This window comes from Pinus tabuliformis, chromosome 4_2, assembly GCF_031772625.1.
Source record: "Pinus tabuliformis cultivar Carrire ecotype Pingquan chromosome 4_2, CPIR1, whole genome shotgun sequence".
In the NCBI taxonomy this organism is placed as follows: Eukaryota; Viridiplantae; Streptophyta; class Pinopsida; order Pinales; family Pinaceae; genus Pinus; species Pinus tabuliformis.
In genome coordinates, this window is record NC_142304.1 from 1,162,573,786 (window position 1) to 1,162,597,627 (window position 23,842).

Sequence of the window (23,842 nt, forward strand, 5' to 3'; positions counted from 1 at the left end):
AAATAAAAAAATTATTTGCGAAAAAATAATAATCTCATTCCATTGAACTTTGAGAAACATGATTTGAGGATGACTTTGGAACCAAAAACAACATGTATCCATCGTCCAAATGATGGACTACGGTTATTAAAAAAACCTTTATGAAACAAATTGAAAATTCATTTAATTAAAATGATAAAAGAGCACATTGGGATTTTGGATACTCACGTGTTTCACATCTCTCCCTCACACCACACCGACGAGAAAATGAAGTTATATTCAATGAAATGCAATCTCTGATATAAAATCCTTAATTTCTATGATGGTCACAAAAATATACTTAAAATTCTTTGATATCATAGAGGATTTATGGGAGATGACTTATAAAAATGACCCATGAAGGTTCATCGCTGTTGCTATTTGATTATAAATTACATTATTCTCTTTCTTCTTAATGCCATGACATTATCCCACAAGCTTTGTTTTTGATTTGGTGGTCTGTTATGTGGATTTCAGTGGGAATGGTTTTCTGGGTTTGAAAAATTGATGACATTTGATGGTTGAGGGAATGGTTTGGCTCGATTTCTATGGAGTGTTTGAGGAATTATCAGTGGTGCTAATAAATGGGGTTTTAAGTCCATTATAATGGGTTATCTGGGGCGATGTCATGGTTGGATGCATTTATTCTCTGTATTCATCTGATCATGATGGATGTTTTAATGAGGGTTTTTTATTACTGATTATCACTGTATTATTTCATAATTCTGCTGCATTTTCTGAGTTGGGTAGACTACTAAAATTTATCAGAAGCATCATATGAAGGGCGAGGAGGGGGTCAATTGTCATTAGGTAGGTCTGCTCACCAAACATACACAAAAGGAGGAGGAGAATCTGTCTGTTGGTTAGCCACATTGCCTGTGTTTATAGTCTTTTTGGTTCCATTACAATGCAGTACTGTTGGATTCTCTGCCATTTTTTCTTTCTGATTATTTAAACTGCTTGACAATAACGTATTGCATGTTTGAGGCTTCTGGGTCCGCCTGTTTCCAATTTTTTTGTGGGTTCATTGTATCTTTTTGAGAGGGATCTAAAGACATTGTTGCGCGTTCCTAGATAGGATCAAATTAGAGCTGTCTCTGTCTCAACTCTGGATCTATTAGGTTTCTGATCTGGCTCTGCTGGGGTATTGTTGTCTGCGAGCGCTTTCTCTGTGGGCTCTCAGATGTGGGCATGTACCATTCTGTCATAGACCAGATTCATGCGTTTTTTATGTTATTTCCCTATGTGGAAACAGTTTCAGGGACGCAAAAAGACCGTGGGCTAAGTTTCTTGGTTTTTTAAAACTCCAACCCATGTGAGAACAAGGCTGTGAAAAGAAATACTGGTGTCCATGATTACCCATCAATCAGATTGTTAACTTCCTTCACTTATTTTGCCCTTGAATGGACTTAATTTGGCCTCGGAATATGATGACCGGAGATGGGTTTGGGCCAAGGCAGGAATTTCTTGAGGACGGAGTTAGCAAGTGCAGCTTGAATACTTGCAGCAGAAAGTGCCAAGGATGCTCATAGTTGTGCTTCAATGGATAGTCCAATGTCACTGCAGGGACCTTCTGATGAATTTCAGTTGGATAAAAGATGGCTCATTGATCCCAAACTACTGTATGTAGGTCCAAGGATCGGGGAAGGTGCTCATGGAAAAGTCTATGAGGGCAAGTAAGTTGTTATGTCTTAAGCTGGTTTGCTGCATAAATCTTTTAGCTGTTATAATACATATTGGTTGGACCATATGGTAGATTTTGTGGTCAATCAGAAGCTTAGCACTGTGATCTGTTTCCGGGTGACAAGGACCAATTCAATTCTAGAAAGGACTATCTATCCCTTCAATTTCCTTAAATCAATGGATGATTATGTCATTGGCATTGTTGGTGTAGCTGATTTTCTGTCGGGAAAGTTTCAAGCGGATGGTTTTTCATTTCCATGTTGTAACATTCCATTGGATGGTTAACCATCTTATCTTTTTTTACTCAGGGGGTACATTTTTATGCAGTTTCATCTCATCCTAAGTTCATTCGGCATCCAAAAGCGCCGATCCATCAAAATTTTGGTTATAACGATGAATTGACCTTCAATCCAACTATGCATATTGTGATTGATGCGTTTTCCTTCAAGGGAGGGTCCGCATGAGCCTAGATCACGAAAACAGCAGATGCACTAAATACTAAATAAGTTTTTAACTTATTTATTTCAGTTTGAGTAGGCTTAATGGTTAATAATATATTTTTTCTTTTAAGAGGTTACAGGTTCAAATCTACAGTGAGGTGATTCAAATTTACAGTTGGATAGAGTATCTACATTTTAATAGAATTTTGTAGCCAAATAACTGTCCAAAAACAAGTCATTGCCCAATAAACAAAAAAATCTTATACACTAATTTAGTGTCTAATTTAGCAGTGACTTTAAAAATAGATTATTATTATGACTATTTATTTTAATATTTACCTTTTCCTGGAAAATTACTAAATTCAATCTGTACTTTAGATACATCAGTTTGTGTCAATGGTCTCTGTATGAATACATTACTTTTAAAAATAAATTATTATTATGATTATTTATTTTAATATTTCTCTCTTTCCTTGAAAACTACTAAGTTCAACCTGTACTTTAGATACATCAGTTTGTGTCATTGATCTCTGTATGAATACATTACTCTTTAAAAATAAATTATTATTATGATTATTTATTTTAATATTTCTCTTTTCCTTGAAGACTAAGTTCAATCTGTACTTTAGATACATCAGTTTGTGTCATTGATCTCTGTATGAATACATTACTCTTTAAAAATAAATTATTATTATGATTATTTATTTTAATATTTCTCTTTTCCTTGAAGACTAAGTTCAATCTGTACTTTAGATACATCATTTTGTGTCAACGGTCTCTGTATGAATACATTACTCTTTGGCCTTCTTTTTCAATCTCAGCAACACCATTCGCCATCCCCACCCGGCCTCTTAAGTTTAATAGAAGTTAGTTTGCATTGTAGGGTTCATATTATTTCATATCAAGTCAAGTTGCTAAACCATACCTCGAAATTTTCGTTATGTTGGCTTATACCCTGTTATGTTTAGTGATCAGATTAAAACTAGTCTACCCGGAGTCAAAATAATAGCAAATGACCAGCACTCTTTTATATATACTAGAAAAGATGCAGGAGTTGAAGGTGCAAAAATGTTGTCTAGATACAGCTTTGAATATTTATGTTGTTGTGAGTGTTAAGAGAGAAAATTCAGTTAAGAGCCCACTACAGGCGATGATTGCTCCAGCCCAACATGCTGACTATGACTATATTGGAATGGTCTTTGTAGGTACCGGGACCAAAATGTTGCTATTAAAATAATTCAGGCTGGAGATGTTCCAGAAGAGATCGCCAGACGTGAGGCACGCTTTGCAAGAGAGGTTGCATTGCTAGCACGTGTGCAACACAAAAATCTAGTGAAGGTTATTTTGCTATTTTCTTGAGGGGTAGTGTTTGCAGCAATTTAAAAACGTTTCAACCAAAGTTTTAAATGAATTTGCATGGAATATTAGATGTCAAATTCTTTTCCCACCTGCCTTGAGTGATTGAGCATCTTGTCATATCATGATTTCGAACTGAAATATTTTGTACTTGATAACAATCAATGCAGTGTTCAACCTCTTAGAATGGGAAATAAGGATATAACTTTAAACTCTTGTGAGATGTCTGGCAATTAGTTGTCAGATTTCAGCGACAAAAGTTGTTTCTGTGTTTTTTCTGCTTTCTAGTTATCATTTTTAAGGCCTAGAACATGAGGTTTTTGATAGTATGCACTCTTTTGAAATGCAGTTTATTGGCGCCTGCAAGGAACCTGTTATGGTCGCGGTTACAGAGCTTTTAGTAGGTGGGTCGCTCCGGAAATATATGTTGAGTATACGGCCAAAACGCTTAGAGTTGCGGCTGGCAGTAAGTTTTGCATTGGATATTGCCCAAGCCATGGAATGCTTACATGCACACGGCATCATTCACCGCGATCTTAAGCCTGGTGTGTTTCTCTTAGTCAGTTCAATAATGACAAAGTCTTTTTAAATAAATGTGGGAAAGTATTTCTAAAACAAGAGAAATTCAAATAAGTATTTTAGTAAAATCTAAAACTGGAGAAGTCTATAAATGGGATTTTGGGATTTTAGTTATAGTTATATCTGCACATAATTTTTAGCCTTTTAAGGATACAAATATATAAGAATATAAGGTAGCAGTATCAATTTATCTTAATCTCAGATCTATTAGATCTATTAAGCATCCAGAGGAATCAGAAAAAAATTCAAACACAAACTTTTTAGTGCTCAAAAGATTGGATTTCAAATGGATCTGTGCTCTTCTATTTTCATATTATATATTTTTATTATCATTATGTTTGTATTTTTTTATTTTAATTATTCATTTTTGTGGACCTCAATTTTTTCTCAATTTAGTTATTAATGTTATAGACATGGCACATCTACTCAGGCTATAATTGCAATTTGCACCTTGCTACTCTTGGTGCAATAACTTTGGTTTCACCATTTCATACTTCCTTTGTCAGAAATTCTTACCATGTCAGCTGCCCTTTTTAAAGAGTCTAAAAGCAACTGATTGTCTGTATAAGGTCTATTACAATGAGTTGCAAATTCCATGACAAACGTCGAGTGTGCAAGAAGCTTTTCATCTTTTGCTAAGTTGTTTGAAGTTTCTTCATGCATTTGACAATGTGAAGTCAGTCTTTTTAATGTGTGGAACAGATGCGGTATATAATGGCATGGTTGACAAATTAGTGTAGACAAGGATTCTAGGAATACCCTAGAATGGTTGCTGTGTGCATAATATTCCATGGTCGAAGATCTTTTGTGCTTGAAAAAAGACCGGCCAGCTGATTGTCTTGATTCTTAAGTACGTATTCTGTTCTCTAGCAGCAGTTTTCGAAACAAATGAAACCAGAAATGAGAAATGATACAATTAGCAAGATTTCCAGGTTCTCAATTACGAATGTCAAAACCATGCATTCTTCTAGGTACGATACTTGGGACAATAGTTCATCATCAATTCACAATTTCCTTTAATCTTTTTTCACATCCAGATACCATGAGAAGTTTGTGATCAATTGTTTTCTGCCATTATTATGTAGCATCCTTTAACTTTCTCAATGCCTGCAATTTCTTCTTGACTGCCTTATTTGCCGCTGGGTTCCTTGAAATATCAATTAAGATCGAGCAACAATGACAGAAAATGACATAAATCGGTATAATAAAGATCAATAGAGACCAAAAATCTGGCAAACAGCACAAATCACCTGGAATTGACTTCATTTATCTTTAGACAGTGTAACACATGGATGCGTCCCTCAGGGTAGGGGGTGCATCTCCTACGTTTCCCATGCTTCTGGGGCAGGGTAGTGCTGCATGGGGAAACATTTCCCCAACCCCTCCCCTCCCATCCAGGGGATTTTTTTGTCCAACAACCCTTTAAGACAGAACAAAGATAGGGGATAGAGCTTTAAAGAGTTTGTGACCTTGGTAATTAATGGTCATATAAAATTTATAATTGTGTTTTTTGGATTGCACAATGATGAATTTGCATGGGATGAATTGTTGTTGTTGGGATTTTATCATCATTATTTTTATTTTTATAATTTTAGAGATAGGGATCCCTATACTAGACCCTGCCTTCCCCATATACCCTGCATTTCCCTAAAATTTGGAGGTGCTCCCACATGTACCCAAAATGCTTCTCCCTGCTTCTGTGCTCCCCTGTACTGAAAACTTGGTGGGACATTGTCATTAAAACTCTAATGCAAGAACTGAGAAGTCAGACCTGAGTGAGGCCATCAACTGAGATAATGAATTAGTTTCTCAAGTGACTAAATTCATCTTATACTTTTTAGAAATGCTCTAAACATCAACAAAAAAAGCAGATTGATGGACCTAACAATTTTCATATAATAATGCAACGGAGTTACTTGCACATACAAGTAGGTATGTGTGTAACACTTAGGAATGACTGTTTTGAAGTCTTGTTTTTTGGGATAGAACTAATCATAGTGGTTGGGGTTCCATGTGTTGACATGTTAGATAGAGAACGATTGATTGAAAGAACTTATTATTTGGAGCCTTGTTTTTTGGGATAGATCTAATGTCGGTGGATGGGTTTCCATCTGTAGATATGTTAGATAGGGAACGATTATTGAAAGAACTTGGAAGTATTCATTAACATGTTAGATCTGAAACCTTATTGGTATACGTATTACAATAGAGATTGGTAATACAAATAAATTTCTTAAAAGATTTCTTTACAAAGAGATTCTTTGCTTTCCTAGATTTCACTTAGACATTTATTGGGTTCTATTCTAGAAATGGTTGCTGTTATTTGAAGATGATCTCTTGAGACAGATAAATTTAGCAGAAATAGGATTGATCATTAAATATTTGAATACTTTGATGGCAAGGACAAATGATGATCCAACGTCATTGAACTACTAAACTTTTGTTAGTTTGCCGATCTGAATATGTTCTCCATATCATTTCCTTCATTTGGTATTACTTCCTGTTTTTTATGGATTTCCTAAATTTTACTTTTTACTTTTAGACTGGTGGGTTGACTAGTGATTAGTCACCATTTTGTTTTTTGCATAAATATGTGAGGATGCCATATCTAGAGAGATTCTCTTGGGAATCCCTTGAGATTAGTCACACGAGTAAGAGATGAGGCACCACCCCTAGGGAGTATTTTTAGATCTATTCAATTTCAATCTTACTTTATCTATATTAATTCATTTCTAGTATGTTATCTCCTACATGGGACAACCTCACTAGAAGTGTAAGAATTCTAAAAGTAAAATTTACGAGCGAGTTATTTATTTAGTTGCTAGGTTGTTTCTATTCTCAACTTGGCTTCTCGTGAAGAGTGTAGGGAGAGTTAGAGACTTGGGTAATTGATGTGAATTCACCAATGGAGGTTTCCCTCTTTAGCTAGGTGCTCCCTCTTTGTCATTCGTTGTAGTTAATTTTCTTGAGCCAATGAAAGATTTCTCACTGCTAGTCTAGAATTTGCAGTGCTGTTTTTGCAATTTCAGAAATTATAAAACTCAGATCAACCGTTCGATACTTGGCATATAACTCTCAGATACAGATAAGTTGTTTCTTTTTCTAATCTATCATTCTACAGTTTTATTTTCAGAAAGGGGCAATTTTGATTGGTTTTTCGAGAGATTTTCTGTTCCAGATTTTAAAATCAGATTTGCATTTCATGAATTAAAAATCTCAACATGTTATCCGAGTTGCTTACCTGAAATATTCAGCCCAAATGGTGAAGGAGAATTTCAGGTGGTGTGAAGCTATTAAATTCCCATGAGAGGACCATGCCATGCCTATGAACACCTCATTTGATTTTTGAAAGGTTGCTGATTTGTTATTGGTTGGAGTGTTTTTGTTTTAAATTGTGATCCTAGGGGTTGCAGGTATGGCTACCACCAATATGTCAAGTCTTAGGGTGTGTGACCAGTTGGAGGGGCTCTCTAATTTTACCCCTTGGAAGTTTAGGATGCATATGATCATGGAAGAGCTTAATTTATGGGGCTTAGTGATGGGTAGAATAGCTGTATGAGAAGGCTGCCAATGCTAAGAGAATAATTTTGGATTCCGTAAAGGACCATTTTATAATTTTGGATTCTGTAAAGGACCATTTTACTCTTCACATAGGATGAAGTCAAATAAGGAGATGTATGAGGCTTTCACTGCCCTTTGTGACTGTCAATATTTTTTAGTAAGATGCTTATGAAGAACAAGGCTATCCTAACTACATATTAGTGATTTAGACATTGTGACAAGCTATGAAAATTATCGAAGTTTAGAGATCAACTCTTTGCCACTAAAACGAAGATAGCTGATGAGGAATTAGTGCCAATTGCATTAAATGGATTCTCTCATAAATCGGAAGCATTTGTTCAAGGTGTTTGTGCTTGGGCAACCCATGTAGCTTATGAGTAGCTTTGGGACACCTTTGTCGAAGAAGATACAAGGTGAGAATCAAATGCAAACTGAAAATAAGAGGCCCAAGAACTTCCTTTCATAGAGAAAATGAAGAAATGTGAGAAGGAAAAAAATATCCAAAGGGTAAGAAGGAGGAGGCATCCTTTGGTACTGTAAGAAGATTCACGTGATATATTATAGGTGTAACAAGAAAAGGCACTATGCTCATGAATGTCGACAGAGGAAATTTTGAAAAGGGAATGGTAAGCAACTAGATAAACAATTTGTAGGTAGTATAGATACTTTAGTTGAAGATGCACCAACATCCACTTTAGAAATTGCCTTTTTTATGGTTTCATGTGGAACAACCCTTTTCCATCCCCAAGTTTGCAATATGTAATCAAGGCTGATAATGTTGTAATGACTAGCATGGATTTTTTTTGTTGGCATTATGACACATGTGTTGTCCTTGATGGCAACCTACTTAATAAAGATGCCAACATGATGGTGGCAGGATGAGTATTCAGGTCAGTACATATGTGACATAAAGATTGACAAAGGAATATCAGTTCAAAGACAGAGGAATGATAAAGATGAAGTTTGAAGAAGTATACGCAGGTTCTGTGAAGCAAGGCCGCCTACATATGCAGGTATGGTAAAGAAAAGTCACGTATACGTAGGTTCTATGAAGCAAAGTCGTGTACATACGCAAGGATGGTGAAGCAAAGTCGCGTATACATAGGTTTTGTGAAACAAAGGTGTGTACATATGTAGGTATGGTGAAGCAAAGTCGCATATAGTTTCCACACCTTAATATTCTCAATACCAGGGGTTTTTACCATGGTATTGACCCATAGTAATGAGTGCGACAACGAATATTTGATCCCATCAAAAAATAACATCAACACAACTACGGAATTGACCTAAGGTATTGGCTAAGGCCTAAGCTATATAAGGAAATGGAGATCAAAATGCTAAGTGATCCAAAATGGATTTTGGATAGACTCCTAAGTCTAAGAATTCCTCACTGAGGAAAAATGAAAGTCCAAGGAAGTTCCTGGAACTAGCCCCATTGCAGAGATCGTCTCATTCTAAATCTACTGCAAATTGAATGGGCAAAAACTGACTTAGGATGCAGAAGTTATCATAAAATGAAGTTGCCTATATCCTTTGGAAAAAGGGGCAAAATCCCTTGAAAATAGGTCAAAAAAAACCCCTGTAAGTCCTCAAAATCTCCTAAAAGGTCAAAACCATCGCAAAAGGAGAAGTTATGGAAAAGTCAAATAACACTATCGGGCCTTAAAAGTATGAAGAAATGGCGGAAATGAGGCCTATCGGAGGCTTGAACAATGTTTGCACAGGAGCCGTCGGATCTGGCCGATCAACGGTCCAGATCCAATCGGCATATCGCATCGGCGGTGACAGGCGAAGGCAATCAGAGGCATAATGCGATGGGACCAGACAGATGCGAGACAACGATCGTCGATATCGGCCGATCGCAATCGGCGCTGGCATAGACCCTATCATATGGAAAAGACCTCGGGCTTGTGCGATCTGCGATTGCGACTTGTAGCATCGCAATATCGCATTGGCGCATTACAGAGGAGCGGTTATATGTTATATATGTGATGCGATGGACGGACCCGACGGCAATATGAACCAGATTCAATACATTTTGAAATTCGTCAAACGAAGATTTTCTTTGTATTTTCGTTTTTCATTGAATAAACGAAATACGAAGGAAAAGTGCCCGACTCGATGAAAACCGGACCCGAAAGGGTTCCAAAATGAAAATACATGATATTTGAAATCCATCATGAGCCATTTTGCAATGTTTTCACAGTTTTAATGAAATTTTAAAATACGAAGGGAAACCTTGGAACAAGGCCGAAGCGACTTACGATAGCGATTTCAGGCGGACCCGATAGGTATATAAAGCGCAGTTATGAAAATTTCAAATCCGATGAACAGTATTTTCTGCGGATTTTCCCGTGTTTTATAGCGTTCTCTGTGTAAGCAGGGAACGACTGTTTCTGAAAGATTTAAAGCGCCGGTGGCTTTGTCTGTTGTGGAATAGGTGGCATCCATCCCCGAGGGCGTTTAACAATGATTGCTAACGGTTAGAGAAGGGATTCGAGCAGACCAAAATAGGAAGACAAAGAGCCCGAGAGGGAAAATGAATCAACAACAAAACCACATAACGACAGAGACAAGGTTGTTGATTATTGTTGGTTGTTGGTTGCTCTTGTTGATTATTGGGGGTTTGTTGCTGAAAGTGAAGCCAAAGCAGGAAGCCAAGGCAAGAAGAAGGCAACGCTGAGACAACGCAGAAGCAAAAGCGAATGCGCAGAGGCCGAGAAGCCAGAGCCCAAGAGTCGAGAGCCTAAGAGCCGGAGCCAGAGCAAGAAGGTTGAGAGCTTTAGAGCTGGGGACAGAGTGGCATTCTAAACCCATTGTTTTTGTGTCGCACCGTGGAGTTGAGCCAGGGAGCTTGTAAAAAGATTGCTGCCATAATCCCAGAGAGCCTAGTCGAGTTGACTAGAGCTCACGGAGACGTAGTGCAAGAGTTTTGGGTGAACTCCAAATTAATATTGTTGTCTTATGTGTTGTTTTTATTGCTGCATTATTTATTGATTGCATGTAATTATATATCAGTTCAAACACAATCACGTGTCAGCACAAATGGCAGATTTGAAAGCATGTAATCAGTTTAAAATAAACACCAGTATACACCTTATTTTCAAGCACATATTTATTTCCGCATTGGTTAATCAATAAGACTTGGGAAAATTTAAAGCTTTGGAAGTGGGAGAGGTTCTTGTAAGTTGGACAAGAAACCTAAGAGCCCCACTGTTTAGATCAGGTGGTATCAGAGCTTAAAATTGATTAACCACACCCTTAAGAAGGTTATATCAGAATGCTTGAGTGACAGAGCAAAGATTGCTTGTCTGAAAGGTGTTTGGGCAGTCAAGGATTGATTGTCTGGTTGATTGTATGCTTGTTTGCAGATTGTCTATTTTTTGAGTTTGCAGAGGTGAAGGGAAAGCTATTGATAACTCAGTCTAGGAAGGACAGGAAGGAAGGAAAGGGCTGAAGGCATTCTATTATCCCAAAGGACCTCAAGGCAATCCTTGAAGCACAAGAGGTTTGTTGCAGAAGGTTGCTTGAATAAAGCTCTTTGTTATCCTTGTTTGAAGTTCTTTTGTTCATTGGCATAATGACAACTTCTTCAAGTGAGTCCTCAAATTCTCCTTTCTTCACAAAAGTCTTTGATGAAGACATGAAGCAAGACTTGCTCATCATGATGGATATGGTGAGAGAAATGTATGAGGATGGAAGGAAGAGCAACATGCTTAGAGAGCAGTTGAATTCCATGAAGGAAGAAAAGCAAATGCTTTCTAACAAATTACAGGAAATGGAGAGGCAATATGAACCTGAAAAGGATGCATGAGTTGGAGTCACAGCTCTTTGTTGCCAAAGAAGCCTTGGTCAAGTATCAGCTTGAAGAAGAGGTAAGCCATTCCAGTTTGTCTTCAAATTCTTCTAAGAATGCTCATATTGGTTCTTTTGAAAAACATACTAGAGGCATAGGTTCCAAGCTAATGTCCAAGATGGGCTATGAAGGAAAGGGCTTGGGAAAGCATGCACAAGGTATTATTGAACCAATAATGGTTGAGGAAAGGCCTAAGTATTTGGGTCTTGGCTATGGACAGTCTTATGGAGAGAGTTCCAAAGCTGCCATGAAGGCCATTGAAACAATTCCAAGAAGGAGTTTCATTGCAGGTCCTCTATCTCAAGAGTGTGAAGATTGTGTTCAGGAGGAATGCAATGGCTTGAAACATCATTTGCAGGATGTAGGTGTTCATAAGCACACCATTGAACCAGAGAGTTGTGGAAACTCTGACAACCTTGAAGAGATTGATGGTGTTCCAAAGGGAGCCACTTCTTCATTTGCTTCACCTCCTCATGAAGACAATAAAGGTGAAAGAGGCAGGTATAAATTTGGTTCTAACCATAGTCCTTTTGATTTTGCAAAGCATGATAAATTTCCACATAAGTATGGGGAAAGAGTTGCATGTTCCTTTTGTGGTTTGGATAACCATAATGTTTCTAGATGTTGGAAGAGAATGGCCACATACATGAAACTTTGAAGGAAAAGAAGCAAAAAGCCAAAGGTCCATTGGACAAGACAAATCATGCTATCAAGAGAATGCACATGTGTTGCACTTACTGCCATAAGCAAGGGCATCTTGTTGAAAGATGTTGGACTTTGAATCTAGCAATGCTTCCACAAAAGCTGAAGAAGAAGGTGGAAAGAGAAGATGGCAGAAATGGAAAGGAAGATTCCATGAACGATGTGTCTCAAGATGATTCACATATTGATGTTGATGTACAGACAAAGGAAGGACCTTTGAAATGGATTGGTAAGAAATGGTTAGAGTTCTTATCCAATTAAAAGTTGCATGCCTATTGATATAATGCATCTATTTGCATTTCTGTGGTAATTGAATGCAAGTTGCAGGTTTCTACCAAGAAGGTGAATGGAAAAAGGTTGGGTAGGAGACTCACTTTGTTGCTGCAACATTATATTTCATTTCAGCTTCGAAAGTACAATGTGCTTAAGCGAAAGTTGAAGGATGAAATAGATGCATGAGATGATGCGCATGAACACAGGGATGTTGATGTTTTCCTTGTTTTTGGAGCATGTGTGTGTGATTGACTTGAAGGGTTGTTTGCTTTGTTGTAAACATGCATGTAATGTTGATTTGGGAAAAGTTAACTTGGTTTCCAAGATGGAGGTAATAATGAAGTGTTTAGTCTTTTGAAAAAGAGTCCAAATGGTCTTTTTCCACATGCTTGACTTGAAGGGTCATTTGCTTTAGAGGCATGTTTTGTGGGCTTGTTGTCTAGTCCATCATTTGTATGCAGATGTAAGACATGGAGGTGTTCACAAGATGTGAAATCTGTTTCTTTGTTGAAGCAGGAGTTAGACCATCCCGTTGTTATCTGTCTTTCTGTTGTTGTTAACAGTTGTTGTTGACAGTGTGTCAAACAAGTACAAGTGAAAGCTTTGTGGAGCAGGTGTACTTCACATTTGTTTGAGCCACCTTGGATCAATGATCAAGGCAGAAAAATTCAAACTACCTTCTATGACCATTTCAACAGGAGTTTTGCAGGAAGGCAAGGAGGAAGACCAACCCATCCAAGAAGGGAAGTGGTCAGAAACTTTGGTTCAGAGGCACTATGCAAAGGCAAGTGTAGGGAGGCTGAAAGAAGAGGGTGAGTCACTCTCATTTACTGTTTAGATCAATATGTCAGTCTTTTGGAGACCAAAAGTTCTTTTAGTGGGGAGGCGTGATCCAAAATGGATTTTGGATAGACTCCTAAGTCTAAGTATTCCTCACTGAAGAAAAATGAAAGTCCAAGGAAGTTCCTAGAACTAGCCCCATTGCAGAGATCGTCTCATTTTGAATCTACTGCAACTTGAATGGGCAAAAACTGACTCAGGATGCAGAAGTTATCATACAATGAAGCTGCCTATATCCTTTGGGAAAAGGGGCAAAATCCCTTGAAAATAGGTCCAAAAAAAAACCCTCTAAGTCCTCAAAATCTTCTAAAAGGTCAAAACCATTGCAAAAGGAGAAGTTATGGAAAAGTCGAATAACACTATCGGGCTTAAAAATATGAAGAAATGGCGGAAATGAGGCCTATTGGAGGCTTGAACAGTGTTTGCACAAGAGCCGTCAGATCTGGCCGATCAACGGTCCAGATCTGATCGACATATTGCCTCGGCGGTGATAGGCGGAGGCAATCTGAGGCATAACACGATGGGACCGGGCCGATGCGATACTGCGATCGTCGGTATTGGTGGATCGTAATCGGCGCTGGCATAGACCCTATCATATGGGAAAGACCTTGGGCTTGTGCGATCTGCGATTGCGACTTGTCGCATCGCAATATCGCATCGGCGCATTACAGAGGAGCGGTTATATGTTATATGTTATATATGCGATGCGATGGCCGGACCCGACGACAATATGAACCGGATTTAATACATTTTGAAATCCGTCAAACGACGATTTTCTTTGTATTTTCGTTTTTCATTGAATAAACGAAATACGAAGGAAAAGTGCCCGACCCGATGAAAACCGGACCTGAAAGGGTTCCAAAATGAAAGTACATGATATTTGAAATCTGTCATGAGCCATTTTGCAATGTTTTCACAGTTTTAATGAAATTTTAAAATACCAAGGGAAACTTTGGAACAAGGCCGAAGCGACTTGCGATAGTGATTTCAGGCGGACCCGATAGGGATATAAAGCGCAATTATGAAAATTTCAAATCCGATGAACAGTGTTTTTTGCGGATTTTCCCGTGTTTTACAGTGTTCTCTGTATAAGTAGGGAACGACTGTTTCTGAAGGATTTAAAGCGCTGGTGGCTCCTTCCATTGTGGAATAGGTGGCATCCATCCCCGAGGGCGTTTAGCAATGATTTCTAACCCTCAGAGAAGGGATTCGAGCGGACCAAAACAGGAAGACAAAGAGCCCGAGAGGGAAAATGAATCAACAACGTCGATTTGGCTTAAAAAGCCACAAAACGACAGAGACAAGGTTGTTGATTGTTGGTTGCTGTTGTTGATTATTAGGGGTTCATTGCTGAAAGTGAAGCAAAAGCAGGAAGCTAAGGCAAGAAGAAGGCAACGCCGAGACAACACAAAAGCAAAAGCGAATGCGCAGAGGCCGAGACAGAGCCGAGAAGCTAGAGCCCAAGAGCCGAGAGCCTAAGAGCGGGAGCCAGAGCAAGAAGGTCGAGAGCTTCAAAGCTGGGGACAAAGTGGCATTCTAAACCCATTGTTTCTGTGTCGCACCATGGAGTTGAGCCAGGGAGCTTGTAAAAAGATTGCTGCAATAATCCCAGAGAGCCTAGTCGAGTTGGCTAGAGCTCACGGAGACGTAGCCCAAGAGTTTTGGGTGTTCTCCAAATTAATATTGCTGTCTTATGTGTTGTTTTTATTGCTGCATTATTTACTGATTGCATGTAATTATATATCAGTTCGAACACAATCACATGTCAGCACAAACGACAGATTTGAAAGCATATAATTAGTGTAAAATAAACACCAGTATACGCCTTATTTTCAAGCACATATTTATTTCCGCATTGGTTAATCAATAAGACTTGGGAAAGTTTAAAGCTTTGGAAGTGGGAGAGGTTCTTGTAAGTTGGACAAGAAGCCTAAGAGCCCCACTGTTCAGATCACTAAGTTTGCATTATATGAGTTATTGATAAATTGCTTGATCTGAGATAAGTGTGCACCCAGGAGTGTGATGATGGATCAGATCTTATAGATCTAAAATGGCTACACATTGAATAATATGCTTATGGGTTGATATATTTGTGATGATGATGTTATGATGTGTGTCTTACAATGTGTGTCGAGATTTGGGTTTGTTGTGCAGCGAAGGTATTATTCAGTAGTTACAGATCTATATGCAGTTTTTCTTCAGAAAGACCGCGTACATACACAGATCGGCTTTTGGGTAGTCGCATATGAATTCTGTAGTATGGACAAAACTGTACGCGGTCAGTATGTGTTTCAGTGATTGATTTCAGTAATGTAGTGATTTAGTTTCAGGGTTCAGTGTTTAGAAATATGTACGCGGGTTATCTGAAGAGAAAGCGCGTATATACGCGAGTATGTCTCATAATAGTAGCGTATATATTCTTACATAAGGTTGATCAAGGTTTGCATGAGCAAACAATTGGTTTCTGTGATGAGTAACAATGTTTGGCTTATTGATGAATAACTATGCATTGATATGATATATCTTGGTTTAGTTTGATCTAGTTGTATTGATTGATTAAGATTCAGTGATTGCTTTGATGATTCAGTAATTGAGTTATTAGTTTCAGAATTATTATTTGGTATTGGGCTTAAATGATGGTAGTGGGTCCAATATGAAAATATGATGAAAAGTGGCCTACAGGTTTGATGTTTTAGTTCAGGTGGACGCAGTATGAAAATTATGAAACGTGGTCCATGGAGGTGTTGAGGGTTGGAGCCTTCGGTGAGGAAGTCAAAGCTTCCTTCTAGTGTTCGCTGGTAAATCTGATCAGGGGGTTAGGAGCTCCCTACTAGTCGGTGCCAATAAACGAGATCGGGGGGTTGGAGCTTTCCTTTCAGTAGGTATTGGAAAATGAGAGAAGGTTGTAACCTTCTGCAGGTGGGTGCCTGCTTGTTGGTATGAGTCTGCGTCTGTACAAGATTGTAAGAAGTTTTTCATTTTAATAAAATATGAAGATAGAGATGACAACAACAATGGTTTTCTCCCACATTGGGTTTCCACCTAAAAATCTTGGTGTTCATGTGTGTTGATGTTTTGCTTATGTGTGATGGTTTATTCTGCTCTTACTGCACATGGTTACTGTTTAATTAATGCCTAATGAAGTAATGATACATTGGTTCAAGTTAAACAAATGATGAATTCATTGAAAAGTTTGTTAACTGGATATATGCTAGTTGTTTGCATAACAATCGCATACATAGGCATATTTACTTCATTATATTTGCGTACAAAAATCCGAATAAGAAAATAAAAGTTTGAGTTTTTAAAACACTGGTTCACCCCCCTCTCAGTTTTTTTCCCAACAATTGGTATTAGAGTAGGTCACTCAAGTTGAAGCTTAATCGCTTGGAGTGGATCAAGGACGATGGGAAAGAATAAGATAACTCGAAGGAAGGTGTCATAAAACTGTGGTAGCGACAATGATATATCAGATGCAGTGACACTTACAAATATTAGCAGATATTCAATTTTGGGAGCACCCCGCTTTCTATTGATCAAGAATGAAGATGGTAACAAAGAACTATTCGGTATGGGTTTTTGTTCTAATTGTGGTCCATTTATGTGTCTATATACTAATGATGATAATGGATCAACTGAATTTGCACTCATGGGTAAAAGTGAAAGTACACATTCTAATGAGAAAATAGATTAAAAAATGTTGGCCCTAGAAGCAGAAGACCAAGGGAAGTAAAAAACAATGGACAATGAAGGCGTACCTATGCTAAGCAATGATAATTATCACCAATGGAAAGAAAAGATGAAGTCTAATCTAATGAACTGTGATGTTTGGTATTTAGTATGCAATGGCTACACCAAAATTCCTCCATCAGACGAGGAAGTGCAAAAGAACAGTAAGGCATTAAGTGACATCATTAATAGCATACCTGATTCAACATTAAATAGGGTTATGCATTATGCAACTACGAAACAAGTGTGGGATAAACTACAAGCAATCCATGAAGAAAACCCAAAGGAAGGTTGCTCTCATCAGGGGAACTACCAGGTAATCCTATCCCTAACAATGTGTCAAAAAATGAACATGATAACAAAACAACCTTTGTTATGTCAGATGGAGTTGTTGATTCAGAAGAAGACAAGTTAGAAGAAATTTTTGATCTTAGAACAAAACTTGATCTTGCTTTGAAAAAGATTGTTAATATTAAAGATAAGTTGCAAACATATGATAACAAGGATCATATTAAATTAGTAAATGTTGTTGTGGAATCTAAACAATATTGTGAAGGTCTTGAAGCTGAGATCATCTCTCTAAGAGAAAATCTTGAAAAATCAGATAAGCAGAATGAAGAATTACTTCAAGCATTTGAAGAACAAGAAAATGGGTTGAAAGAAGAGATTCTCAAATTAAAGGAGCAAGTGGAAGAAGGAAGAAGGGTTGAAGAAGATATGAAGAAGCAATATCTAGAAAAGGAAAAACAATATCAAAGAATGGAGGTTGAGGTAAACATTCTAAAAGGTAAATTAGAAGAAAAAGATAAACATTTGAGATTTCAAGATAGTACTAAGATTTTGGATAATATTCTTAGTAGTCAAAGGTCTCTCACCATCAAATCTGGTCTTGGTTTTCATGAAACTGTTGAAGGAGAATCTAGTTCACAAGTTGATGCAAGGAATTTAAAGGGTAACAATGCAAAACCTGAAATGCTCAACAAAGAGATAAGAAGTCAACTTGATCAACAACCAAGGAAAGTGAATCTTCAAAGAAAATCATTTACTCCTAACTATAGAAATGTTAATCGATTCTCTCCTCTAATCAATAATGTTGAATGTTTTATATGTCATAATTATGGACACATTGCAGCCAATTGCAGAAGTATACTGTTTCAATCACAAGCAAATAATCGCTTCACAGAAAGATCATCAGCTTACAGGTACTCAGGTTTCCTTAAGGGATATTGTTTTTCTTGCAATATATTTGGTTACAAAGCTATTAGGAATATGAAATAGAAATATTATGATTCCTTTGACTTATGGATCGCCTCAAACAAAATGGCAAGCAATTAGATAAGAATATTGATGTCAAAAGACCTGAAAAAGATGGATCCACCAACATTTCTCATAATAAGAAGAAAGAAGAAGAACAGATAAGGTGTGGTCTTGCTCTTTGCTCATTTGAAGAAGAAGATGAATGGTACATAGACAACAGATGCTCTCATCACATGACTGGAGATAAGAGTAAGATGGAGTCTCTTAAGAAAAACCAATATGGTAAGGTTATTCTTGGAAATAATGCTCCAACAAAAGTTCTGGGAAAAGGTAGAGACATAATTAATAAACATAGAGGAGTAGCTGATACTTTATTAGTTCAAGGGCTAAAGCAAAATATTCTAAGTGTAGGTCAAATGGAAAATAAAGGAAATGTAATTGTGTTTACATCAACCAAATGCAAAGTTATAGATGAAGAATCTAGAAAGGTCATAGCAAGAAGATATAGAAACCAAACAAATTATATATGCTTAAAGAACTGAATTCTCGCAAATATGAGGAGGATTCAGACTCGAAGTAAAAGAAGATGGTGCCCATTGCAGTCCATTATTCTTAGAAGAATACTTCTAACAGTAACTATAGAAGTGATGTGAGGTACATGACCTCATGAGAACAAAAGATGATTATTAGATCCTCAGGATCAGTGATGTATAATCTCATGGGGAGCAATACATATGTTGATGATGATTCCCATGGTTGTTTTAATATTCATGATTTCTAACAGTACATTTGATGTAGTAATAGTGAATAGGTACAAACAATACAGGCTCAGGGGGACCTGTGGTTATGAAAATTCAACATTTTACTTTCTGTACGCAGATACTATGAAGGATAGTCGCGTATATATGCGAGTTCAGATCCAGACAATTGCGTATGTTTCTCTATGATGAAAAACAATAGGGCTGTCCAAGGGAGAAGTTCTGCTTATTTGGCTTTCTGGTTCTGACTTTGGTTGGTTATTGTTAAAATTGGTAACTAGGGCCAAACTCCACATGGGTCATCTTATTTATTGCAACTAATATTTTTCTTAGATTCCTCTCTCCAAGAGGTGTAAGATTGATGTAAAGATCATCCGATTTTGACATGTAAAAATGAATTTATTTATATTATGGACAAATTTTCAAGGTCGGCCAGCAAGCGAAACAGGGATTCAAACCCTTAGCTCATCCTCAACGTTGCATATAAAAGGAGGAGACCTCAAGTCATTTCATAATCATCTCATCTCCTCACATCTCTCTCTCCTCACTTGATTGGGTACACAAATCTGGTAGCTGTCTCTCACACGTGCGAAGGAAGGAAGATTTGTTTGACCGCGTTGACCAGTTTGACCGAATTGCAAAGGCTGTTTCTTGGGCTGCGTTGACCAGCATTGACCTCCTCTTGACTGTAGATTTTGTTGACATAGATTGTCATTGATGTCAATATGGCAATATTCGAGGAGCCAGAGGAAGCAAACAGAGCCATCGGAGGGAGCAAACAGAGCCATCGGTAGAAGCAAATAGAGCCATCGGAGGAGCACACAGAGCCATCGGAGCAATGCATGCCACAGAATACACTATCGGGAGCAATATATGCCACAAAACTCATATATATATATATATATATTGGCAATGGTGTAATCGGCGGGTTCTACTATGCCATTACCCCAAAACCCCTGATTGCGATATATATGTGCGGACCCGATGACATATATGTCCGGGTATATAAACAGGTGAAGTCTGGGTAAGTGCTTCAAAGCGAGTTTAAGTGTATTTCATATATATCGTTATGTATGCAGGCCTTAAGCCTCGCCACGTTAAACCATGCGAATTGCAATATATATATGTATATCATACAACTGTGATACGTTGCGAACCCGACGCCAATATTATGGAAGGTTTAACGTTATATCGCATCCGCCCTATCGGTACTCGCATATTGCAATACCCAAAGGGCTGTCCTCCTGCAAGCGTTGATTGCGATGAATGTTGCGGACCCGATGCAACATTGCGTTTTGCCTTAATATCATGTCACATCCGCAGGTGAATCGACTGTCGGCCATCGACGATGTCATGGGCTCGATGTATAAAGGAACTCTGGAAGCTGGGACTGCCGATTGCGATATATGTAGCGGATCCGATACAGGAATAGATACAGGTGAATTAAATTTGAAGTCCGCCCTTAAGCGGTTCAGTCGTGTTTTTTCATATAATTCTGTGTATTCAAATTTTTGTATTGCGCGGGGTTTAAAGGCCAAAGATGCATATAAAACACACCTGATAGTTCAGAAGGCTTGAACAAAGCCGATTGCGATTGCGATGGTGACATGGCTTGAGGGGCCTTCCTGATAGGTACAACTTCTCCGTAAAACGACAAAGTCCTGTGTATGTTTGTGATTATTGAAAAAGGAGCGCTGTTAGAGTTTTAACATGGAACATGATTTCTTTGTGTATTTTTGGACCTCTCTTATGAATTTATGTGTCCCTGGAGTGTCAGTGAACTCGAAGAGACCCGGGAAGCCCCGGGAAGCCGAAAGTCGGGAGGCCGAAGGACAAACCAGCGCAGAGGAAGCCACAACAACCGAGGAGGGAAGTTGAAGGATCAAGTGAGGCAAAGGAAACTACAATGACCAAGGAGGAAGTCAAAGAGGTGGTGGAAAGTGGAAATATACAGAGAAAGGTACCAGGGATACATAAAACAAGAAAACCAAGGAAAGGAGAGCAAGTGTGCATAATTAGAGTGAGAGGAAGCCGAAGTTCAGGCAGAGGCAGGAGAACTGGAGTGAAGCAGAAGCTAAGCAAGGTTGGGAGCAAAGAACTGCAGCAAAACAATTTATACCAGGTTTGGGTTGGAGCCTCAGAACTGAAGGGATTGAAATCCTTGGGAGTTGGTGCTCTGGAGGTTGGAGCCTCACAAAAGTCCAAGTTGGTGCTTGGCAATTGATTGCAACCAGTTATATATTGTATTTATTTCATTGCACTGTTTGTGTTAATAAAACGATTAATTCCAGCTATCTATTTCTGTGTTCCATATATATATGTTTTGGTGATAAAAATAACAATTAAAAAGAAATACTGATTTGCCCCCCTCTCAGTATTTCCAACAATTGGTATCAGAGTAGGCTTCTTCATACTAGCCTAACAGCTTGAAGAAGGATCTGTAGCCATGATGAGAAATCACGAAGCATCAGGAAGACCTCCTCTGTTCGATGGCACTAATTTTGGTTTCTGGAAAAAGAGAATGACCTTCTACTTAATGTCCCTTGGACCTGAAGTCTGGCATTCGGTTCTAAATGAGTACCCAATTCCTACCACTCTTCCAACAGATCAAGACGAGAGGAAAGCCTACATTGCAAATGCAAAAGCCTTGAACTCCATCACTAGTGGAATCACTGATTCCGAGTTTACAAAAGTCATGAACTGTAACTCTGCCAAAGAAATGTGGGATAAGCTAATTGGCTTATACAATGGAGACTCAAAAGTCAAGAAGGCAAAGCTTCAAACTCGTAGAAGGCAATTTGAAAGTCTGAAAATGGAAGATGAAGAAGATATTGCAGCATACTTTCTCCGAGTAGCTGAAGTGGTCAACGCTCTTAAAGGTTTGGACGAAAACATTGAAGAAAGTACCATTGTTCAAAAGGTCTTGAGATCTCTTCCAGACAGATTTGACTCCAAAATAAGCGCCATAGAAGAAATAAAGGATCTATATACTCTCAAGATGGATGAACTCCATGGAATCCTCACTGCCTATGAGATGAGGAAAGGTGGCCCAAGCTCCAAAGATGCAACATTCAAGGCTTCAAAATCAAAGAAGGGGAAAGAAAGGAATGGCTGTAGTGATGAGTTCGATGTGGAATCCGAATGGGCCCAATTTGTACGAAAGCTAAAGAAAGGATCTAAGCTAAAAGGCAAGTACCCTCTTATCTGTTTCAAATGTGGAAAAATAGGTCATTATGCTGCAAAATGTCCTCATAAACATGATAGTGATGATGAAGGAAATTCTAAAAGAATGGCACACAAAAAGAAAGGGTTCAATAAGAAGAACTTCTTCTCTAAGCAAGATGAGTCTGATGAGGATGAGTTTGTAGTCATCAAAAAGAAATCAGATGAGGAAAGTGACCATGATGAAAGCCAAGAAACATTATTCATGGCATTCACAAATGATGATGACTCAGGGCTAGAAGGAAATGTAGATGAACTGTTAATAAGTGCCATTGAAGAAAATGAGAAACTACGGAATAAAATCATTTCTCTCAAGGTAGAAAACGAGGAAACAAGAAGAAGAGAAGATCTCTTGGAAACAAAGCTAAAAGAAAAAGAAGAGACTTGCGAAGAACGTGAAGCCGAAATAGTATCTCTGAGGAAGGAATTGGAGCAAGTTAAAAAGGGTTGGAAAAGCTCTCAAATACTTGAGACTATCCTAAAAAGTCAAAAACCTCAACATGACAAGTCTGGAATAGGTTTTAAAGGAGAATCATCAAGCACTAAGAATAGTGCGAAAAGCTATGCCGATGCACTTTCCAGCAACCCAAAAGAAGAAAAAGTATGTCATCAAAGGCGCATCCTAGATCCAAAGAATGAAGAGAGAATAACTCCAAAGAAGAATGTGGATTCGAATCATGGATACTACAACAAATACAAACCAGTATTCCATCAAAGGCCCATCTCAAATCCAAAGAATGAAGCAAGAGTAATTCCAAGAAATGAAATTGACTCAAACCGTGGCTACTACAACAGGTACAAAACTATCTTTCTTGGACATTGTTTTCATTGTAAAAACTTTGGTCATCAAGCTAGACATTGTATGGCTCGCAAGAGTGAAACACAAAAGCTAAAGGATCAAATAATCAAACCATATGCCCCCAAAAGGCAGGGACAAATCAAAACATTCAATTCGTTTGATCCTTTGACCAAATTTGATCTAATTTGTTCATTATGCTACAAGAATGGACACTATGAACAAAACTGCCCACTCAAAGGAAGAAAAGTGAGTAGTGAAAATTCCAACATGGATAAATGTGGCTTGGCTCTATATGTTGAAAATAATGAAAATCATTGGTTTGTGGATAGTGGGTGCTCCAGACACATGATAGGGGACAAAAGGAAGTTTGTCTCATTGAGAAAAAAGGAAGGAAATGTGTCCTTTGGAAGTGGATCTGTCAGAATTGCGGGAAAAGGAACTGTTACTCTTATCAATGGAAAAGGAAAAGCTCAAGATGCTCTGCTAGTAGACGGGCTCAAACACAACCTCCTGAGTGTCAGCGAAATCTGTGATCAAGGACATAATGTTGTCTTTAGCACCAAAGACTGTGAAATAAGGAACTCTTCCTCAGGGGAACTTGTGGCAAAAGGGGTTAGAACACCAGACAACATTTACATTATGAACAAGATTCAAGAAAATAAATGCTACTTGAGTCAGACAGATGAAAGTTGGTTGTGGCACAAGCGACTTGGACATACAAGCTTCGAAAATCTGATCAATATCAACAAGATTAAAGCTGTACGAGACA

The 23,842-nt window shown here is 38.1% G+C and overlaps 1 protein-coding gene across 1 annotated transcript in view; it reads left to right on the forward strand.

Annotated features, from left to right (window-relative positions):
* The first annotated feature begins 289 nt into the window (after nt 1-289).
* The window catches only part of LOC149173799 (serine/threonine-protein kinase STY13-like), a 115,351-nt gene continuing 91,798 nt past the window's right edge, over nt 290-23,842 (forward strand). Inside the window, exons 1-3 of the mRNA XM_089424745.1 lie at nt 290-1,694; nt 3,347-3,479; nt 3,847-4,042. Coding sequence (XP_089280871.1) covers nt 1,561-1,694; nt 3,347-3,479; nt 3,847-4,042 — 463 coding nt within the window. The 5' untranslated portion in view covers nt 290-1,560. The remainder of the gene's footprint in view (nt 1,695-3,346; nt 3,480-3,846; nt 4,043-23,842) is intronic.